This window comes from Nuphar pumila, chromosome 4 (genome assembly GCF_984573655.1).
Source record: "Nuphar pumila chromosome 4, dmNupPumi1.hap1.1, whole genome shotgun sequence".
NCBI lineage: Eukaryota > Viridiplantae > Streptophyta > Magnoliopsida > Nymphaeales > Nymphaeaceae > Nuphar > Nuphar pumila.
Genome location: NC_143252.1, coordinates 129,634,056 through 129,652,179, shown reverse-complemented (window position 1 = coordinate 129,652,179; position 18,124 = coordinate 129,634,056). Strand labels below are relative to the sequence as shown.

General features: G+C 38.5%; 1 protein-coding gene across 1 annotated transcript; it reads left to right on the top strand.

Annotated features, from left to right (window-relative positions):
• Nucleotides 1-7,838: 7,838 nt before the first annotated feature.
• On the top strand, nucleotides 7,839-11,673 carry LOC149841039 (glutamine synthetase cytosolic isozyme 2-like). Its single transcript, XM_090003549.1, has 13 exons — nucleotides 7,839-7,975; nucleotides 8,073-8,112; nucleotides 8,202-8,305; nucleotides 8,401-8,449; nucleotides 8,542-8,648; nucleotides 8,803-8,890; nucleotides 9,634-9,762; nucleotides 9,850-9,924; nucleotides 10,037-10,090; nucleotides 10,385-10,422; nucleotides 10,499-10,658; nucleotides 10,747-10,807; nucleotides 11,304-11,673. Exons 1-13 carry the CDS (start codon nucleotides 7,902-7,904, stop codon nucleotides 11,396-11,398), a joined length of 1,074 nt encoding a protein of 357 aa, XP_089859675.1. The 5' UTR covers nucleotides 7,839-7,901; the 3' UTR covers nucleotides 11,399-11,673.
• The last annotated feature ends 6,451 nt before the right edge of the window (nucleotides 11,674-18,124 follow it).

Below are 18,124 nucleotides of genomic sequence, written 5' to 3'. Positions count from 1 at the left end.
ACACTATTTACTTGATAAGTATTGGATAAGTGAAAAGGAAATACTTACGCTCAATTATCGATATACACTATTTAAATGAGTCATCGTGTGTAAGACTGAGAAGACCCTGCATCCGACGTTGTCTCGTGACGTGTATGAATAGTTGGTGTAGGTGGGTCATGTGCAGACGAAACATCATCTATAAAAAAATGAGTTAGAAATTCACACAATGCATATTTAAACTAATCAAGTATACAATTAGTTAAATGATATACCTATCGAAGCAGCCCGTGAAGATGAAGGTTGAAACTGGCTACCACTGGGTGCTCGACCAATGTGACCTCCACGAACCATATTCTAACAAATAAATTTTTTTTGGATCAGTTACACAACTCTATATCTCCATAGATATATAATTAAATCGAAAACAACTTCATGCAATACATTCAAATTATTCACATTAAACATTGCAATACATTCAAACATAAGGTATGTATTATAAGATGTATTTTACTAGCTCGAGTATGCTTCCTCATCACTTGTTTGACTTTCATATTCTTCTTCTTCCTCCTCCTCATCTTCGTCCTCTTCTTCTTCTTCTTTACTGGGCACCCATCCACTTGGTATATCATTTGGATCATATTCTTCCATACGTGTGTCATTTGGATCACAACCTTCATATTGAAGTTTTGTTTTTTTTATGAGCATCGTACGTGAAAACACCGTCAACCCACATTATTTTTAGTTTATCAATCAATTGCCTTAAATATACAACATGATTTTGGCCCGAAGAGGTCGAACCAGAGATCAATCGAGATAAGAAAAAATTTTGATGCTTCATACACAAGCTTGGAGGAAGATTGTATGAATTGAAAAATACTGGCCAACACGAGTATGAAGTTGATTTACCCCCAAATGGATTAAATACATCTGTACATAAACCTAGCCTAACATTTCTCACTTTTATTGCGAAGGTCTAATGAGTAGGATCAAAGTGCTTCCAAGCTTCCACGTCAACAGGATGTGTGATCTTGTCTTCATCATGTCAAACTTTATTTGCAGGTCATCTCATGTATTTAGTTGTCTTCGAAGACATATACAATCGTTGCAATCTAGAGGTGAGAGGGAAGTAGCGAAGCGACTTGTAGAACACTTCTTTTAACCTTGTGCTACCATTGCCTCTTATCTTTGGGTTAAACCGAGGATGCCCACATGACGAACATAATCCACTATTTTCTTGATCTTTGAAATACAACATGTAGTGATTTAGACAAGCATCTATCTTTTGATACCCCATACCTAAAGCGTTGACCATAACCTTCACACGATAGAAATTTTATGGCAATTTCTCATCTTTGAGAAACATACTCTTCACAATAGAGCACAGACAGTAAAAACATGATTGACTTAAATTATATTTGAACTTCAAATTCATTAGTTGAAGAACTGCATACAAGTTAGTGTGACTCTCGCAACTATTCCAAAGTGGCTCCTCAGTATCTCTAAGTAAATCATAAAATCTACTAGCTGCATTGTTTGATGCTTCTTCCTTTACCCAAGTTGGTACATCACTAGGACTCATAGCAGAACCCAGTTCTGGTCCTGCGACATCAAATATCAAATTTACATATGGATTATCGTGCACCACATCCACTCGTGCATCAAAATTGTTTCAAAATTCTTCACCATGAAGCGTCCAATTCTGATAATTACTCACAAAACCCTTCCTGTATAGGTGATGTCTAACGCCATGAGGTTCTATAAATTAATTGTTATTACACATCACGCAGGGGTACCTGATCCGACCTATGAGATCTACTATACTGACACTTGTCATTGCAAATTCAATAAAACTGTCAACACCATCCATATATTTAAGCGATACCTCATTGTCAACTATCCTACGGTACATCTATTCATGGTTTACATCCATTTTGTCCTACGATGTTATAGATACTATCCTAACCAGTTAAAAGAGAATCATAAGAATGCTATGATAAAGAAAATATCTAATTTATTATGCATTTATAGTGGATGTAATGATTTGATATATATATATATATATGATGTCATTTAATCACAAAAGGTATGACGCATGCATTGATAACTTAATATTTTCATGTGGAAAACCATTCATTTGAAGCATGTTTAAAGCATTGACAACTTATCATTCATTTTTATGTGCAAACTCATTCATTTGAAGTATGTTTTCATGATACAATTTCACGTTAAAGGCATAATCAAATTAAAAATAACTTCATGCAAGCATGGATACAGTCACATCAAACATTGCAATACATTCAAATCATTTATATCAAAACAATGTCAAACATGGACTTGCAGCAAACACACTCCAATATCTAGCTAACTACTATCATGACTAGCATGAAATCCGAACTTAAAAAATAAAAGCACTTTTATTTTCATACATTCAAATCAAACTCAGATTATCTCCGAACTCCATCAAAGCAGTCCTAGATATCCATAACTAAGTGAGTGTGTGAACAGAAAAGTGTTGCATCCAATAAAATAAATAACCTGTGATGCACTTGCATCACTTACTCAACACAGGTATTTACCCGATTTGCATGCTATTGCCTTTTCAAAAATTTTTTTTGCATTGCATTTTTAGCTGCATGCGATGCTTAGCATTAAGCATCGCACAATTAGCTTAGCTACGCACCTGCAATGCATATTTATATACGATCGCGGGTCGACTGCAGAGCGAGACTACCAGAACAGAAGGACAACAAGGTCACCGGTGTGGGTCAGTTGCGAGGCCGAGCCCGACCCCAACCTCGACCGAGAGGGAGGTGGGCTCGGCTACCTGGTCGAGCTCGACCCCATCGGAACACACACACACACACAGAGAGAGAGAGAGAGAGAGAGAGAGAGAGAGAGAGAGAGAGAGAGGGCCCAAAGGAGAGGGGCAACATGGGGCCACCTGCCAGACCCTTCTCGCAAACAAAGAGAGGGAGGAAGGTGTGACAAGGGGACTATCGACCTCCCATTGGCCCTCCGATAACCAACAGAAGGGGGGTGGGGGGGTCGGCCACCTGTCAGCCCTTCGACGAGCATAGAGAGAGCGGAAGGGCGCGACAGGGGCTGTCGACCTCGAGTCGTCCTCCCAACGACATAACAAAGGGAGTGGGAGGGCGCGACAGGCAGCTGTGGGCCTCCTGTTGACCTCCTAGCGACATAACAGAGGGAGAGACAAGGCGCGGTAGGGAGTCGTCGGCCTCATGCTGACCTCCCGACGAGCCCACAGAGATAGGGGAGTGAGGGAGGGTGCGGCAGGGGCCATGGTCCTCCTGCCGACCTCCCGACGAGCCAACAAAAGAAAAAAGGGGGGAAGAGGGAGGGCACGACAGGCGCCATCGACCTCCTGTCGAGACAACAGAGAGAGGGAAGAGGGAGAGAAGAACCAGAAGATGGGGGAGAGGAGGAGAAGGGAGAGGCACGACAGGGGGGCGACGACATCCTGCTGGCCTTCCAGCAACAGAAGAAGAAGAAGAGAAGAGGAGAAAGAGCATACCTGGGAGGGGATCGCCGTCGGTTGACGTTGTCATGCGCAGGGTACGAAAGAGGTGCGGGCATACCCGTGAGGTGGCTGACGATTGCCACTTCGTGGGTTGCGAGAAGGGGGCGCCGACGCGAGAAGAGAAGGAGAGGAGCGTTGCTGAGAGAGGGATGAGGGGAAAGAAGAAGGGAATGGAGGAGGTCGTCGGAGTGGGAGGCGATCACCGGAAGGGGGAGAAGGGAGGGAGAGCAACGAGGCGAGAGAAAGGGATGAATGAACCAGAAAAGAAAAAGAAATGGGGCTCACATTAGGGTTTTATGAAAAATTTAGTGACAGATTAGCGACGATAAAATTCTGTCATAAATGAAATTGCAAATTTGCAACGAAGTACCGACGAAAAAAATGGTGTCGCTCATCCATCGCGAAGTAGCGACGAAGTATGACACAAAATTCTTCCGTCGCTAATCCATCACAAATTTGCGATGGCGTTTGCGAGATAATTTTTCTATCGCAAATTCTACAACTAATTCTAATTTTAGGGACATATAGTTTTCTCTCGCTAATCCGTCACAACTTTAAGATGAATTATTTTCGTCGCAAATTTATGTCGCTAAATAACAATTTTCTTATAATGATAACATAAAACACATTTGGTTACACATATTTCAGCTTATATATATATAAACACGATTGACTTATCAAGAGAGCAACTTCACAAATTATTGTTGGCATCTAGTGGGAGTAAATTAAAACTACATGAGTCAGCTTCAGAGTTGGCGTTAATTTTTAGCAAAGTCAACAATACTTGATTAATTGGTAGAAACATTATTTGCACCTCATCCTATCTCATATAAAAGAAAATAAAGAAGGCTATTCACTTAAAGTAATAAATTGGTGCTACTAATTTTGTATTATGGTGTGTTGTTTGCATTATCAACATAAAACAAACAAAAGGCCGTTACTTCAAATTATAAACTAATGCTTTGACAATGGGGTAACACCTACATCACCATTCATCACAAGACATGACATTAGAAACTAAATATCAAAAAATTTCAAAACAAATTTCGTTTTACACTTTATAGACTAAATCTTTTTTAATTGTTGCAAAGGTTTATTTATTTATTTGTTTTTATACATTGTTTAGACAGTTGCTTGTTGACAATGAAAAATGAATCAATAAAATAGAATTTGAATATTCTGGTGGTATCTCACAGGTGAATTGTCAATAAACAAAGCGAATAAAAGGGGGCTTGAATATTCAAGGTCATACGTTTGGAGCAAATAAAAATAAGGGAGATGGTGCGTGTATCCTCCTTACGCCACGAAACGCCAACGCCCGTAGATACCCCAACCAAATTATTTTAATTTTTTAATCGAAGGGCCCTGCATCACTGAAGACGCGGGGGGGGGGGGGGGGGGCGGGGGGGCGGCTGCTTACGTGGCAATGTATTTCTGACTGTTTATGTGGGCCCTGCCAACGTGTCAACTGACAAAAAGATCCTAACCTCTGACATATGGTACATATGCTGATCTAAGCCGCCCAATTTATGCATCTGATCGATGTGAGAACGTATACTATTCCTAGTTTGTTGGCTGGACGGTTAGGATTGAACGATGGTGGATCTCATCTTATGTCAAATGATGGGATCTGCATTCATTAAAGCAATTATCGCTGATATTTTGAAAAATAATACAGAAAATGTGACATTTTCACATCGCCTATCGTGTTTACTCATTTGTTTATATATATATATATATATATATATATATATATATATATATATATATATATATATATATATATATATATATATTTGAAACATTCTGGAGTTTTTACTAACTTTTTTTTTTTAAATTTTGCAAGATTTTTAATTGCACAGACTTTTCTGAGAACTATGATTCTGTCTACACAAGTGAACCCACAGATAACCGATGAAAGTTGGCCAACCATTGAGACCCACTTCTTCTGGCCATATGAATTAAACTGTTTTGTTAATTGGGTAGAGGGCAACGGGCCGGGCAGCCCATGGGTCAGCCCACCGTGGGCTGTGCTTGAGCCTATAAATTAGGCCCAAGCTCGGCCAGGACCGAAACGACACGGGCTGGCTTGCCCCGTGCATATATATAACATACAATATATATTATATATAATATAATAGACCTAGCCCAGCACGAACCAGGCTTTTGGCCGAGCCCAATTAGCCAGGTCCATTAGCAGGCTGGGCCGGGCTGGCTCGTTGCCCACCCCTAAACTGGGGTGGCATACCATGAAGAAATGACTTGAAGCGATGCAGATCTGCTTCTAATAAGATGCTATGTGGGGAAGTTAGAGCATGACGAATTAATAAATTAGAGGTCTATTATCAGTGGAGCTACCAAAGCCATGTGAAAATCACGTTGATACTGTTTTGGTGACTATAATTGTTCTTTTGTTTAATTTCTTTTACGTTCTTGAGCGATTTTTAAATTGGCACCTAATAATTGAAAAATGCACATATCTTTAAAAAATGTTCGAAACAGCATTTAAGCTTTGTTATGGTTAATGGGAAAAGGTAATACAATTCTCTCCACTGAAATATGCAAAAAATATACAAACTGGGTTTTCGAGTTTTTTTTTTGAAAATCGAACATTGGAAATGTGTTTGACATGGTCGATTTGATAGAAACAACACTTGGTTCACGTTTGTTCGATAAAAAAATTAAGATTGTTAGAGCCTTAGATATTTATAAAAATTTTAAGCATTGATTTTCACACACTGCAAAAACCTATCCATGTGTTGGAATGGATAATCCAAGAATTGATCTCTATAAAATCAAGCATGCAGATCACATCAATATGGTCAGAGCTTAAAAAAAACTACTGAAAAACCTGATTTGTATATTTGGTTTGCATATCTAAGTAGGGAGAATTGCATTTCCTGATGGAAGAAAATGCATGGACATTCGACATTTAATTAAAGTGGAATCTGAAATATGTCATTTTCAACCTTATTAAATACTTTCCTCCCATGTTATCCACCCCCTTCAGCCGCCTTCTCTTCCTCAAGACCCTGGTTGATCTCTATGTTCTCCTATTTTATGTTTTGCTTTCGTGCTTTCGGCCCTTTGTTTTGGGTCTGTTGCTGTTTTTTTGTTTTCGCGGGCTCAACTTTTTGTTGATCCCCTGCCTTAGTAATGCTGATGTCTCTCTCTCTCTCTTCCAACTCAATTTCTACAGCTTGAATAAACTTCTTCTGGCATGGGTATGACAATGATCTAAATATCAATACATGTCTTGACAAAATAAAAAACAATTAACTAAAAGTTGAACTAATCCAAGATAGGTTAGCCTAACTACAATTAATTTTAATCATTTTTTTTTAAAATTTACGTGAACAAGGCTTTGTGGCCTCGTTGAAAATTTTCTAATGTTAGGTCTATCTTTGAATTATGCTAAAAAGTTAGGTGCAATTTTAAAGATCCCCCTCTTTTTTTAATTAGTGTGACATGAAAAGAGAGGGAGGAAAAAAAAAAACGAAAAGATGCTATCATGAACAAGCTTGATAGGTTCATTTTTCTAATTCCAATTATAAAATTACTGACAAATCCAACTTAACATATTTTAATAGCAATTTCAAAATCTTTATATCAAAATCTTTAGATTTGTGCTTTCATATATGTATAAGCCTGGTAATAACTTAGTTTATTGCCAAAACAGAAGCTTTTGAGACAATCCTCAAGATTGAAGCTCAAACTATAAAGCTTTATTTTACCAACAGTCGATAATATGTAGTGATAAGAAACATTAATAACATGATCTTACGGATCATTGTCCTTAATTCCTATATGTAAATCACATTAACCAAAAGGTTCTAAATTTTCATACAGAACCAGCAGTCATTATTAATATGGGGTTCCACATGAGGCTTACATGCTAGCTATATTAAAGAAACTTTGAAAAGACAACAAATGGAGTCTGGGCAATGATGCAATCCTTACGACACCATTCATGCGATATTTCAAACCAGTGGTTGTAGCAACCAAAGGCATGGATGGTCCAGGGAAAACAGCAATTCAAGAAAGGCAGGTAATCCCCACATCATGCATGTGGGGCCCAATTTAACCTTATTCTATGAGGCATATCAATGAATAATTTTAGCGAAGTCAAGGATCCAAGAGTCGCCTCAAGTGGCATATTTGCAAATTTTCTCAAAAACCACTGTACTTTATTTCGTTGCAAGAAAGCTTCCCTATTTAAAAATTATCAATAAAAAAAGTATTTCATCAAATTGTAAGCCCCGGGCATCAGTATAAATTCTTGTGCATCCAGTGCTCTTCTTCATCGATTCATAGAGAGCTTAACAAGAGGGAAGGCACTCTGCTTGTCTTCTTTCTTGTTTTTCTGTTGAAGGATTTCAAGATGTCTCTTCTTTCAGATTTGATTAACATGAACCTGTCTGATCACACAGACAAGATCATTGCTGAGTACATATGGTGATGTCCATGTCCCATTTTTGTGGGTGTAATGAGTTGGTTCATTCTATTACGACGAAGTTTGCTGAAACCAAGTTCTGTTTCCTTTGGTTGACAGGGTTGGTGGCTCTGGAATGGATATGAGGAGCAAAGCAAGAGTAAATATCCGTTTTCTTCTTATTCAAGTGCCTGAGATGAGCTTTTCATGATCGTTTATGTTATTGATTTATATTTTGTTGGTTGGCAGACGCTCTCTGGCCCAGCGACTGACCCCCACAAGCTCCCAAAATGGAACTATGATGGTTCCAGCACTGGTCAAGCGCCTGGAAAAGACAGTGAAGTCATATTATAGTAAGTTTCTTGTTTGTTTGTTTTTCGAAAAGTTTTGTAAAGTTCTATGGTTGGTATAGATGTTTATTTATTTATTTCACAATATATTGAAACAGCCCACAAGCCATTTTCCCTGACCCATTCAGAAGAGGAAAGAACATTTTGGTAAGTCCTGAGCTTTTGATCTTTTGACGCAAATAGCAAATAGTCATTCAACATCAACTAATTTTTAATATCTACTCCTCTACTGTATTCAGGTGATGTGTGACACATACACGCCCGCTGGGGAGCCAATTCCAACAAACAAGAGATACAATGCGGCAAAAATATTTAGCCATCCTGATGTGGTAGCAGAAGAGACCTGGTACTCTCTCTCTGTTTTCGGACTTTATGTTCTTGATAGTAAGAATAATGATGGTGTCTGCTTTGTCTACATGATCTGCTATATTAGTTAACATTCTTTGCTTCTGTAACTTTTTTTTTTTTGGAAACATAAACTGAACAAAATGAAAAAACAGGTATGGCATTGAGCAGGAGTACACCCTTCTTCAGAAGGATGTTAACTGGCCTCTTGGATGGCCTATTGGTGGCTTCCCTGGTCCTCAGGTAATTAAACTTAGCGTTAATTGGACTCCTCCTCCGGCTTTTCTTTTTTCCTTTAATTTTAAATAGAGAGAATCTTATCTAGAATTTGTCCCGCTTGCATCTGGTTTGTTTCCTTATCTTACCATATCTTCCGTCGTTAAACATGCAAGGGTCTGCTTCATTCTCTCTTTTGTCTGTAACCGATTCTTTGTTCGTTATCATAGATATCTTGTGTGTGTGTGTGTCACTGATCTATGTGAACTACGTGTGAACTGGGCATTTCCGAGACTTTTTTGTACAAATCCAACCCTGTAGATGTTCGACATGGTCCATTTGCTAGGAATCAACTGTTGGATCGTGTGTGTTCAATAAAAAAAACATGAGTTTTGGATGCTTGACTTCTGAGCCGTTGATTTAAAAAAAAACTCAAAAAAAAGCACAGTCGAGTTACTCCTGCATATATCCTGTGGATCCTCTAATCTAAAACTTGGAGGGGAAAATTTCATAAATGAACTGAGCCTTCTCCTTTGTCCAATACTCCAATTCAACGTTGGATATCAGGTGCCTTGAGAGCCAGACCAAAAAAAAAATAGATGTCAGTGGCACACCAAAATTATGACACTAGCCTTACGACTGGTTTACAATTGAAGATGGATCCGATATAATCTATACATCATTTTCAAGAATGACAAGGGCTCTTCATTAGCATTCACATAAATTTCTGTTAATTTCTTTTTAACTGTGATGATATACATGTGGCTCAGGGGCCATACTACTGTAGTGTTGGTGCCAACAAATCGTTCGGCCGTGACATTGTAGATGCCCACTACAAAGCATGCCTTTATGCAGGGATCAACATTAGTGGCATCAATGGTGAAGTTATGCCAGGCCAGGTAGATTCTCTGTTCTTCTTGCTTCAGTTGTACTATCTATTTTTCCTGCTCTGAATTCCAGCTGAGATCACTTTGTTCCTTTGCCAGTGGGAGTTCCAAGTTGGCCCTTCTGTTGGTATCTCTGCTAGTGATGAGATGTGGGTTGCTCGCTATATTCTTGAGGTAATCACATTAATCTGGTTCATTGCTTGATGTTACTGCTAGCACAAGTGCTACATAATTTATACTTCAGATTTCTGATATATCTGACCATGTTGGGTATGTTTATTTACAGAGAATTACAGAGGTTGCTGGAGTAGTCCTTTCATTTGATCCTAAGCCCATCCCAGTGAGTATATTTATTCTCTTGGTGAAATTTCTTCCCTTCTTCTCACATTCCAAGCCACAAACAATTTTAGAACTCAACAATTTGGGGCAGAGAAAAAAGAATGGACAACCAAGCTAAGACTTGAAAAATACAAGAGACTAGTAATCATTTTTTTGAAGAAAGCCTGTGTATACAAAAGAGGCTTGAAGTTGGTGATGAATATGACAGTGGTTCTTCTTGAATGCTGCATTGATTCAGTTCTCGTATGGTAATTTTTGGAGCAAAATTGTTAATGATTGTATATGTTATGTATAGGGAGACTGGAATGGTGCTGGTGCACATACAAATTACAGGTAAAGCAATTGATTTATCAGAGTACTGGATGAAAATCCAAGCTCATTTAAGCTTTTCTAAACTATTTTTCCTCAGTACAAAATCAATGAGGAGTGAGGGGGGCCTGGCTGTGATCAAGCGGGCCATTGGGAAACTGCAGCTGAGGCACAAGGAACACATTGCTGCATATGGTGAAGGAAATGAACGGCGTTTGACTGGGCGACATGAAACTGCAGACATTAACACTTTCTCATGGGTATCTTAATCTGTTTTTTCACAGCAACCAACTATGTATCTTTGGTAAATTAGAGGAAGAAACTAATTTTGCATGTTGCAACTAACAGGGTGTTGCAAACCGCGGCGCCTCCATCAGGGTCGGTCGTGACACTGAAAAGTCTGGAAAAGGTGAGATTCAACCAACTTTTACATGCCGCTCTGGATCCCAGGATTATCTTGGAAAGATGCTCCTGCACTATACTTTATCACAACCATAGCTATCAGAGGCTTCTGAAAATCTCAGAAACGCACTTCAGAAATGTGAAACCACAAACTCCTTTCAAGCTTCTAAAACTTTATAAAAAGTCTTGCTTTCAGAAAATAAAAGCTTGTTCTTTTGGATATAAAATCTAACAAATTTTGTGTATGGAAAATGCACTTTTAAATTTTAATGGCAGAAGAATAGTACTTTTTATTTCTTAAATTAATGAAAACAACACAAACTCTGTTAAAATTTTTTATATATCTTTTTACATGATTCAATTGCTGCTTCTGACTTGCTTTCTCTTGTGCTACCTAAATGTTTGGTGCTTTATATATTTGTGAAACACAACTTACAGCTTCATGCATCACTTCTCGCTACCATTTCATACTACGGCTAAGGTGAGATGTGTTTGTGTCACAGGATATTTCGAGGATAGGAGGCCTGCTTCCAATATGGATCCCTACACTGTTACTTCAATGATTGCTGATACAACAATACTGTGGAAGCCAACATAAAGCAGACCCCCAAGCTCGTGTTTTCTCCTTCAGAGCTTTTTCTTGTGGTGTTTCTGCTGCAGTTTGTGGCGGTCCGTGTTTTTAGATGCACTTCTTTGCAAGGGGTCTCATTTCTCTGATTTGGTAGTTTGTGGGCCTTGGGGATTGCTTCCATTGCTGAGTTGAGCAGGGATGCTTGATCAGGACTGTACTCTCTGCTTCTTGTCCAATTATGCTTTTCCAATAACAGTGCAAGTGTCCTAATAAAATGCAATCTCTTACCTGGGGCTTTTCAAGTTTGGAGTTCTTTCTTCTTCTTAAAGTATCCTTTGATTGTATAACAATCCGATTCAACAGGAGCACATTAGCATTTCTCTGATCTGGCATGATGACCATAGGTCTGGGAGGCTGTGCCAGGGTGACCACGTTTTCGTGCCGGATGCGGTTTCCTCGGGTTATAAATCAGAAAAGAAATTACTGGTTCTTTTTAGGCAGTTTTGTTAGTAAGTCCCATCGAACGAGGCTAGATCTGAAACGAGAGAATGCCATAAACCACAAATTTGTTTGACATGGAAATGGGGAATGAACATGAAACCGAGGCTTGATTTCTCCTGCTCTAACTCAAGGTGGTTAATTTCTCTGTTTGGGAGCCACTCATTGGACCGAGTTGGATTTTGAAGAAACGAAAGCACTTCCAGAAATAATATTTGCAAATTTCAGAAAATATTTAAATGAAATACAATGGACTCTTAAAAATTAATTATTATTTACTTATTTATTTAGTAATTAATTAGCAAACTATGTTAATTAGAGCCTAAACTATTTTTGGTTAATTAAATAATAAATTTAATTAAATATTCATAGGTACCAAAAATCTAAATAATTTTGGATTCAGATCCTTGTGGAGACCCGAAATGGTCTAACCACACGAATTGGATCTCTTGACCTGGATTCACTTTGGAGAGAGAACCCTATTTTGGATCTTTCTTTGGATTACGAGCCAAATAGACCAACCATTAAAAAATGGGTGTCGACACCCCTCCCCTTTCTCTCTCTTTCCTTGCCGCTGGTGGTGGTTACCATCACCGATTTCTACCACTGCTGAGCTCGGGTGTTCAAGGACCACCACCACCGACTCCGGTTCCGACCATTGCTGTAACCACACTCGGCTCCGAGTGCACCACCCCGACATGAATCCTGCATCAACACTGACAACCTCGCTCTATTTTCGACACCACCACCAGCCTTATATCTTCCCTCTCGGTTGAGCATGGTGGTCGGAGGGCCACACGGTTACTGCCTCTGTCGTCGTCGTTTGTGTTTTTCCTTCTCTTCCTGAATCGTCAGAACGATCACCACCGTTAAACCACCCTTTTCGCCTTCTGTCGTTCGGTTGGGCGGACATCTGTAAAACCCCACGCTTTTTACAAAAAAAAAAAAAATCGGATTTGGTATCCAAACCCGGGTAACTCGCCCCATAACCACGCAAGGGAAGGGTTCTCTTAAAGAGAAACCCTCCCCTTGACTGCTTCTCTCATCCCAAACCCCTCTCTCTCTCGAGCCCTCATCGGAGACCCTCGATGGAGTCCTTGCCCCGGCAACCTCCCTGCCACCTCCCTCATGTCTCCCTGCACTCTGTCTCTCTCACCTCTCCCTCGCTCCACTCTTGCAGTCGAACCCTCACCGGCCAGTCCCCTCTCTCGACCTCGACTCGACGGAGTGGCTACTGTCGTCGGCGACCTCTCGTCGGCCCCTCGCCCCCCTGCTCCACGGTACCACCACCGACCCACCTGCTACCTGAATCGGTCGGCTTCACCCCAACCCGATCCACTCCCCTCTGTCGACTTGGCGGAGCCGACCCTCGTATGAGCTACCCACTGCCGGCAACCCTTTCCCTCAGGTAACCTCCCTGTTCCCTCTCTCTGTCTTCTCTCCTCCTTGATCCGGGCCCATCTCTCTCTACCCCATGTGGTAAGCAGGGGCCTGTGTCAAGCTGGAGGACCAAGATCGAACCCCTCTGCCACATGGGGGAGACTGTTGTTCTGGTAGGGGTCGGCCTAACCCCAGCTCCTGCCTCACCTTCCCTTTGCACGCTGAGTCAAGGAGGGGGGTGTCGTTTCCCCCCTCCTCTCTGTCTTCTTCGTCTTCTTTTTCTTCTTCTACTTCTTCGTCTTCTTTTCTTTTTCCGGCAGGTCGGCAGGGGCCCTGCCTCCCCTTATTTCGTCAGGTAGGGGCTTTGCCCCTATCGCTGTGCTTTCCAGCAGGCAGGGGCGCTGTTTCTTCGGTAGGCAGGGGCAAAGCCGCTGCCTCCCAGCTTCCCGACCTTGCCTCTCTGTGTTTTCAGCAGGCAGGGGGCCAAGCCCCTGCTTCCCTCCGCGTCGCCTCCCTTCGGCCTAGGGTCGGGCTCGGCCTGACAACCGAGCCCACCCCCTCTGAGCAGGGCAGGGGCTACGCCCCTGGCCCTTCCCCTTCTCACCCCTGTCAGACAAGCGGGCAGGGCCCCCTCCCTCTTCTGGCAAATCTGTGGGCGGGGTTTCTTTTCTTCTTCTTTTATGGTTTGGCGGGCAAGGGCAAAACCCTACCCTTTTGGGGTCATTATTCTCATGCAGCTCGGGCAACGGATCTGACTTGTGATATCCTTCTTCACGTATAATCGGAGGAGCTTGCAACCCCAAAAAAGGTAAGGAAAAATTGAGTAAAGGACAAAGGATGAACTAAAATTAAGCAATTAAATGTAAAAATTAGAAAAAAAGGACAAAGAACTGATGCTGTTTTGCAATCTTTATTTATTTATTTTTTTCCATGTCTTTACTGTTTTCTGTTACGTTTTTGCTTTCACATTTACTTTCTGTTTTTTCCCTCAACCGCTAAGCTTCTTTGCATAGACTTAGTTTCTGTTTTTAGTGTTTTATGTCTTTTGCCGCCGCCCTTCAATGTTAGGGCTTGTTTTCATATTTGCTATTTTTGTATTTGTTTTGCCGTAGTTCTTTAGTGCACAGGTTGTTATTTTTGCATTACTGCTTTTTGTCTTTTTCTGGCCATCGTCCTTTATTGTGTAGACGTTTAAATTTATGTGCGAATGCTATAGCCTCGAGAAAATGATTTTCTACACGAATTTCGAATTCTCGAGCATTCAGTCTTACAAAGCAAAGCTTGAGAATATTGTGAGTTGTGAAATAACAAGATTTCTCCAAGGCAGTACATTTGGGGGAAGTATTTTAGATCCATGACGATCTTATATCATGTATGTTGTATTTCTATTTCAAAGGGCTAAACATGATAAAATGAGTTATTTAAGTTATCTTTTTGTGAAACTTTGTGTTGAGTATTTTATTAAAAAATTTATACCTTTCTCATCATAGTTGTACTTTTAAACATGTATGGTATGTTCCTACTGTGATGAGTCATGTAACCTCGAAGCGTGCAAATGATACATTATGAAAATTATTTACATAGTGATGTTTTGTTTTCATAGGCAAGATGCTACGATCACTGGTCATCACTAATGCTATGAAAGTTGTAGTAAATAAGCTTTAACTATGGTCAACGATCGTAGTGGATAACGTTCTACCTAAAACCATTATTATTAAGTATGGCCGATGGCCATAATAAATGAGCATAGTATTAACTACAACCGATAGCCGTAATAAATGAGAATATTGGCCCGATAATGGCAAACTATTAATTATAGCCGAAGACCGTAGTTAATAGTGACTATTAAGTATGGTCAAGGGGCGTAGTTAATGTCATAAGTTATTGATGATTATACAAAAAAAAATCTTATGGAACTAGAACTCTTGAAAAATCTATTCCTGTGGGCTTGAAATTAATTCAAATTTATACAATGAAAAAATACACTAAAAAATAAAAACGATATACGATGGTGGCCAGAGAAAGGGTCTGGCATCGACGAACGATGGAGGCAGTCAGAGAGGTAGAGGGGGGGGAGATGGAGGCAGAGGATCGACTCATGGTTGAGAGAGAGAGAGAGAGAGAGAGAGAGAGAGAGAGAGAGAGAGAGAGAGAGAGAGAGAGAGAGAGAGAGAGAGAGAGAGAGAGAGTTTGCCTGATAAACAATGAGGGCCTGCAATAGAGGTGGTCAGAGATCGAAGGGCAACACCGACGATGGTGATAGACAGAGAGTGAGGATCGTCACCGATGATGGTGGTTTTGGGGATTCTGAGAGGGTGAGAGGAGAGAGAGGTGAGAGATAGAGTCTCGAATGCTAAGAGCGTGAGGACTTACACGACCCCTAACGTAGAGAGAGAGAGAGAGAGAGAGAGAGAGAGAGAGAGAGAGAGAGAGAGAGAGAGAGAGAGAGAGAGAGAGAGAGAGAGAGAGATGCCCTTTTTATAAACGTCACTCTATAACAACAATATAACTGTCGTCATTATAGGGTAGAACCCTATAACGATGAGAGTCAGATCTCGTCATTATTGATATATAATAGCGCGATCTTCTTATCGTTAAAGTGTTTTAACGATAATATTTAACGGCTAGTGATGCAACTTTTTTAATAAAATATTTTAAAAATATTTTTTCAATAAAAAGATTTATGCAAACCGTGCATCAAATAATAAAAATCGGTTCATACTAGTAGTGAAGTTCGGGTCGAACTTATAGAACGGGAAAAACATTACTTTGTTGCCTTAAAAAGAAAATTGATTAGTTAATTCAAATAAATAAAAGGGAGTGTTGCCCTCTACGGAGGGCTTACAAAAGAATAATAAATGATTTTATTATAGACCCAAATTAATAAAAATAAAATAAAATTCTTAATCTAAAATAAAGAGGAAAACTGCCCTTCAGTGGTTATGATCTCTCTTCTTTTTCTTCACCAATCTTTTTTTTATTTCTTGAAGGGCTTCTTGAGAGGCTTTGAGGGGCCTCACTGCACATCTGAATATTCTCCTCTAAAAAAATAGACGAAACACAAAAATATGAAAGAAAACTACGAGAAATTCAAGTGTTAGTTTTAAGAAAAATCACAAAATATTAAATAAGTATGAAATACACTATACTAAAAGACAAAATAACATAACTAATTCTATAACTAACATGAAATAACTATGAATCAAACTAGCTAGCGGACAAATTAACATAACTAATTAACTACTTAACAAGAAACAAACCATGAGATTAACTAAACAAATAACAAGAAAGAAACTAAGCTAATTAACTAATTATCAAAAGAAAATGTGAACCATGATGAAATAAACTAATTTAACGTGAAATACTATCCTAACTGAATTAAAAAAAAATTAATTGACTAATTAATCAAACAATAAATAAACCTATCTACGAAAATCAATAATTTAAGTTCAATAATATGAAATTAGCTAATGTAATTAAACTAGATTAAATTAACTAATTAATTTTTAACTATTCTAATGACATAAACTGAACTTAAACTAATTGAATTGCTGAAAAAAAATACAGATTTAACATGGAATTAAAACTAAATAATTGCTGGAATTTAAGACTACCTAAATTAGCTAAGGTAATTCTATCTAAGAAAAAAAAACAATAATGAATAAATAATAACTAAATTAAAATCTAAATATTGAAAATATAAATTCTGGAAATTTAAATAAACTAAACTAATTGCTGAACACAAGAATTAATTCTACTCTATTTTGTTGAAATAAATAAGTAAAAGAAACAATTAACTATCTATTCTACTTTGTCGAACAAATAATCTAACTATTCTATAATCAAGACAACTCACAAGAATCAAACAACTAAATTAATTTAACATGTGAATGTAAACTAATTAAAAAATAAACAACTATTTAATTTTTTAATAACTAAAAAAATTGCCAGCTCTATGAACAGAAAAAGATAAAAAAAAATACAGAGACTAAAAAAATGTTATTAAGTTAATATGATTATTCTAAGTTATTTCTAATTAAACTAATTTGTAAAATTAAACTAATTAAAAAATAAAAAATAACGTGAGTCAAAATCAGAAATTAAACTAAACATATGATTATCTGCTTATGCGTAATCCAAGAAAAATGATTATTTTATTATTTTATTATTTTTCTTCTTTTCTAAAATGATAAACAATGGATATATGATGTGTTGAAATTAAATCATGCAATATGCCATGAAAATAATGAAAATCTAACTACAATGCATGTTATGAAACTTAACTATGGAGAAAAGGAGAAGAAGAAAAAATTTATTTCTACCTATGCAACCGAACGAATCTGCTCTCTCTCCGACAGAGGGGATGAGAAGAATCGACGATGATGAGGTTTAAAAAAAAGAGTGAAAAGCATAAGAAGCAAGAAGACGGAGTTAGGCAACCAGTCGATCGAATAAGAGGAAGAAAGGAAAAATGGAAGAAAGGGAGGCAGAGAGGGGGGGCGCAGGCTAGTAAGAGAAAAACACTTTCTCTAGTCCTCAAAGATTCTATTTATAGTGTCTAATTATATTTTGAGAAATTATTTTAAAAAGAGTCCAATAAATTTTTAATATTTTTAAAAGGCCTCTCTTTTAAAAAATATTTTTTAAAAACTTAATTATTATCCCCTAATTGCTCCAACGAGGCTCAAATTTGCTCAAATTCTAATTTTGATAAAAACGTGAAAACCTTTGCAAACAAGCATTTTTAATCAATTATCGCATATGTTCATGCATGAAAATGTATGAATTTATGCATTAGAATTATGCATGATCAACAAGAGAATCTCGTCCTTATACATATGTCTTTAACGTTGAGATGTGTACAAAAGCAATGCA

Excerpts from the sequence above, each read along its gene's own strand:
- LOC149841039 (XM_090003549.1), top strand. The coding sequence starts at position 7,902 with ATGTCTCTTCTTTCAGATTTGATTAACATGAACCTGTCTGATCACACA. Across the intron at positions 8,306-8,400 it reads GACAGTGAAGTCATATTATA|CCCACAAGCCATTTTCCCTG; the intron begins GTAAGTTTCTTG and ends ATATTGAAACAG. Across the intron at positions 10,423-10,498 it reads GGTGCACATACAAATTACAG|TACAAAATCAATGAGGAGTG; the intron begins GTAAAGCAATTG and ends ATTTTTCCTCAG.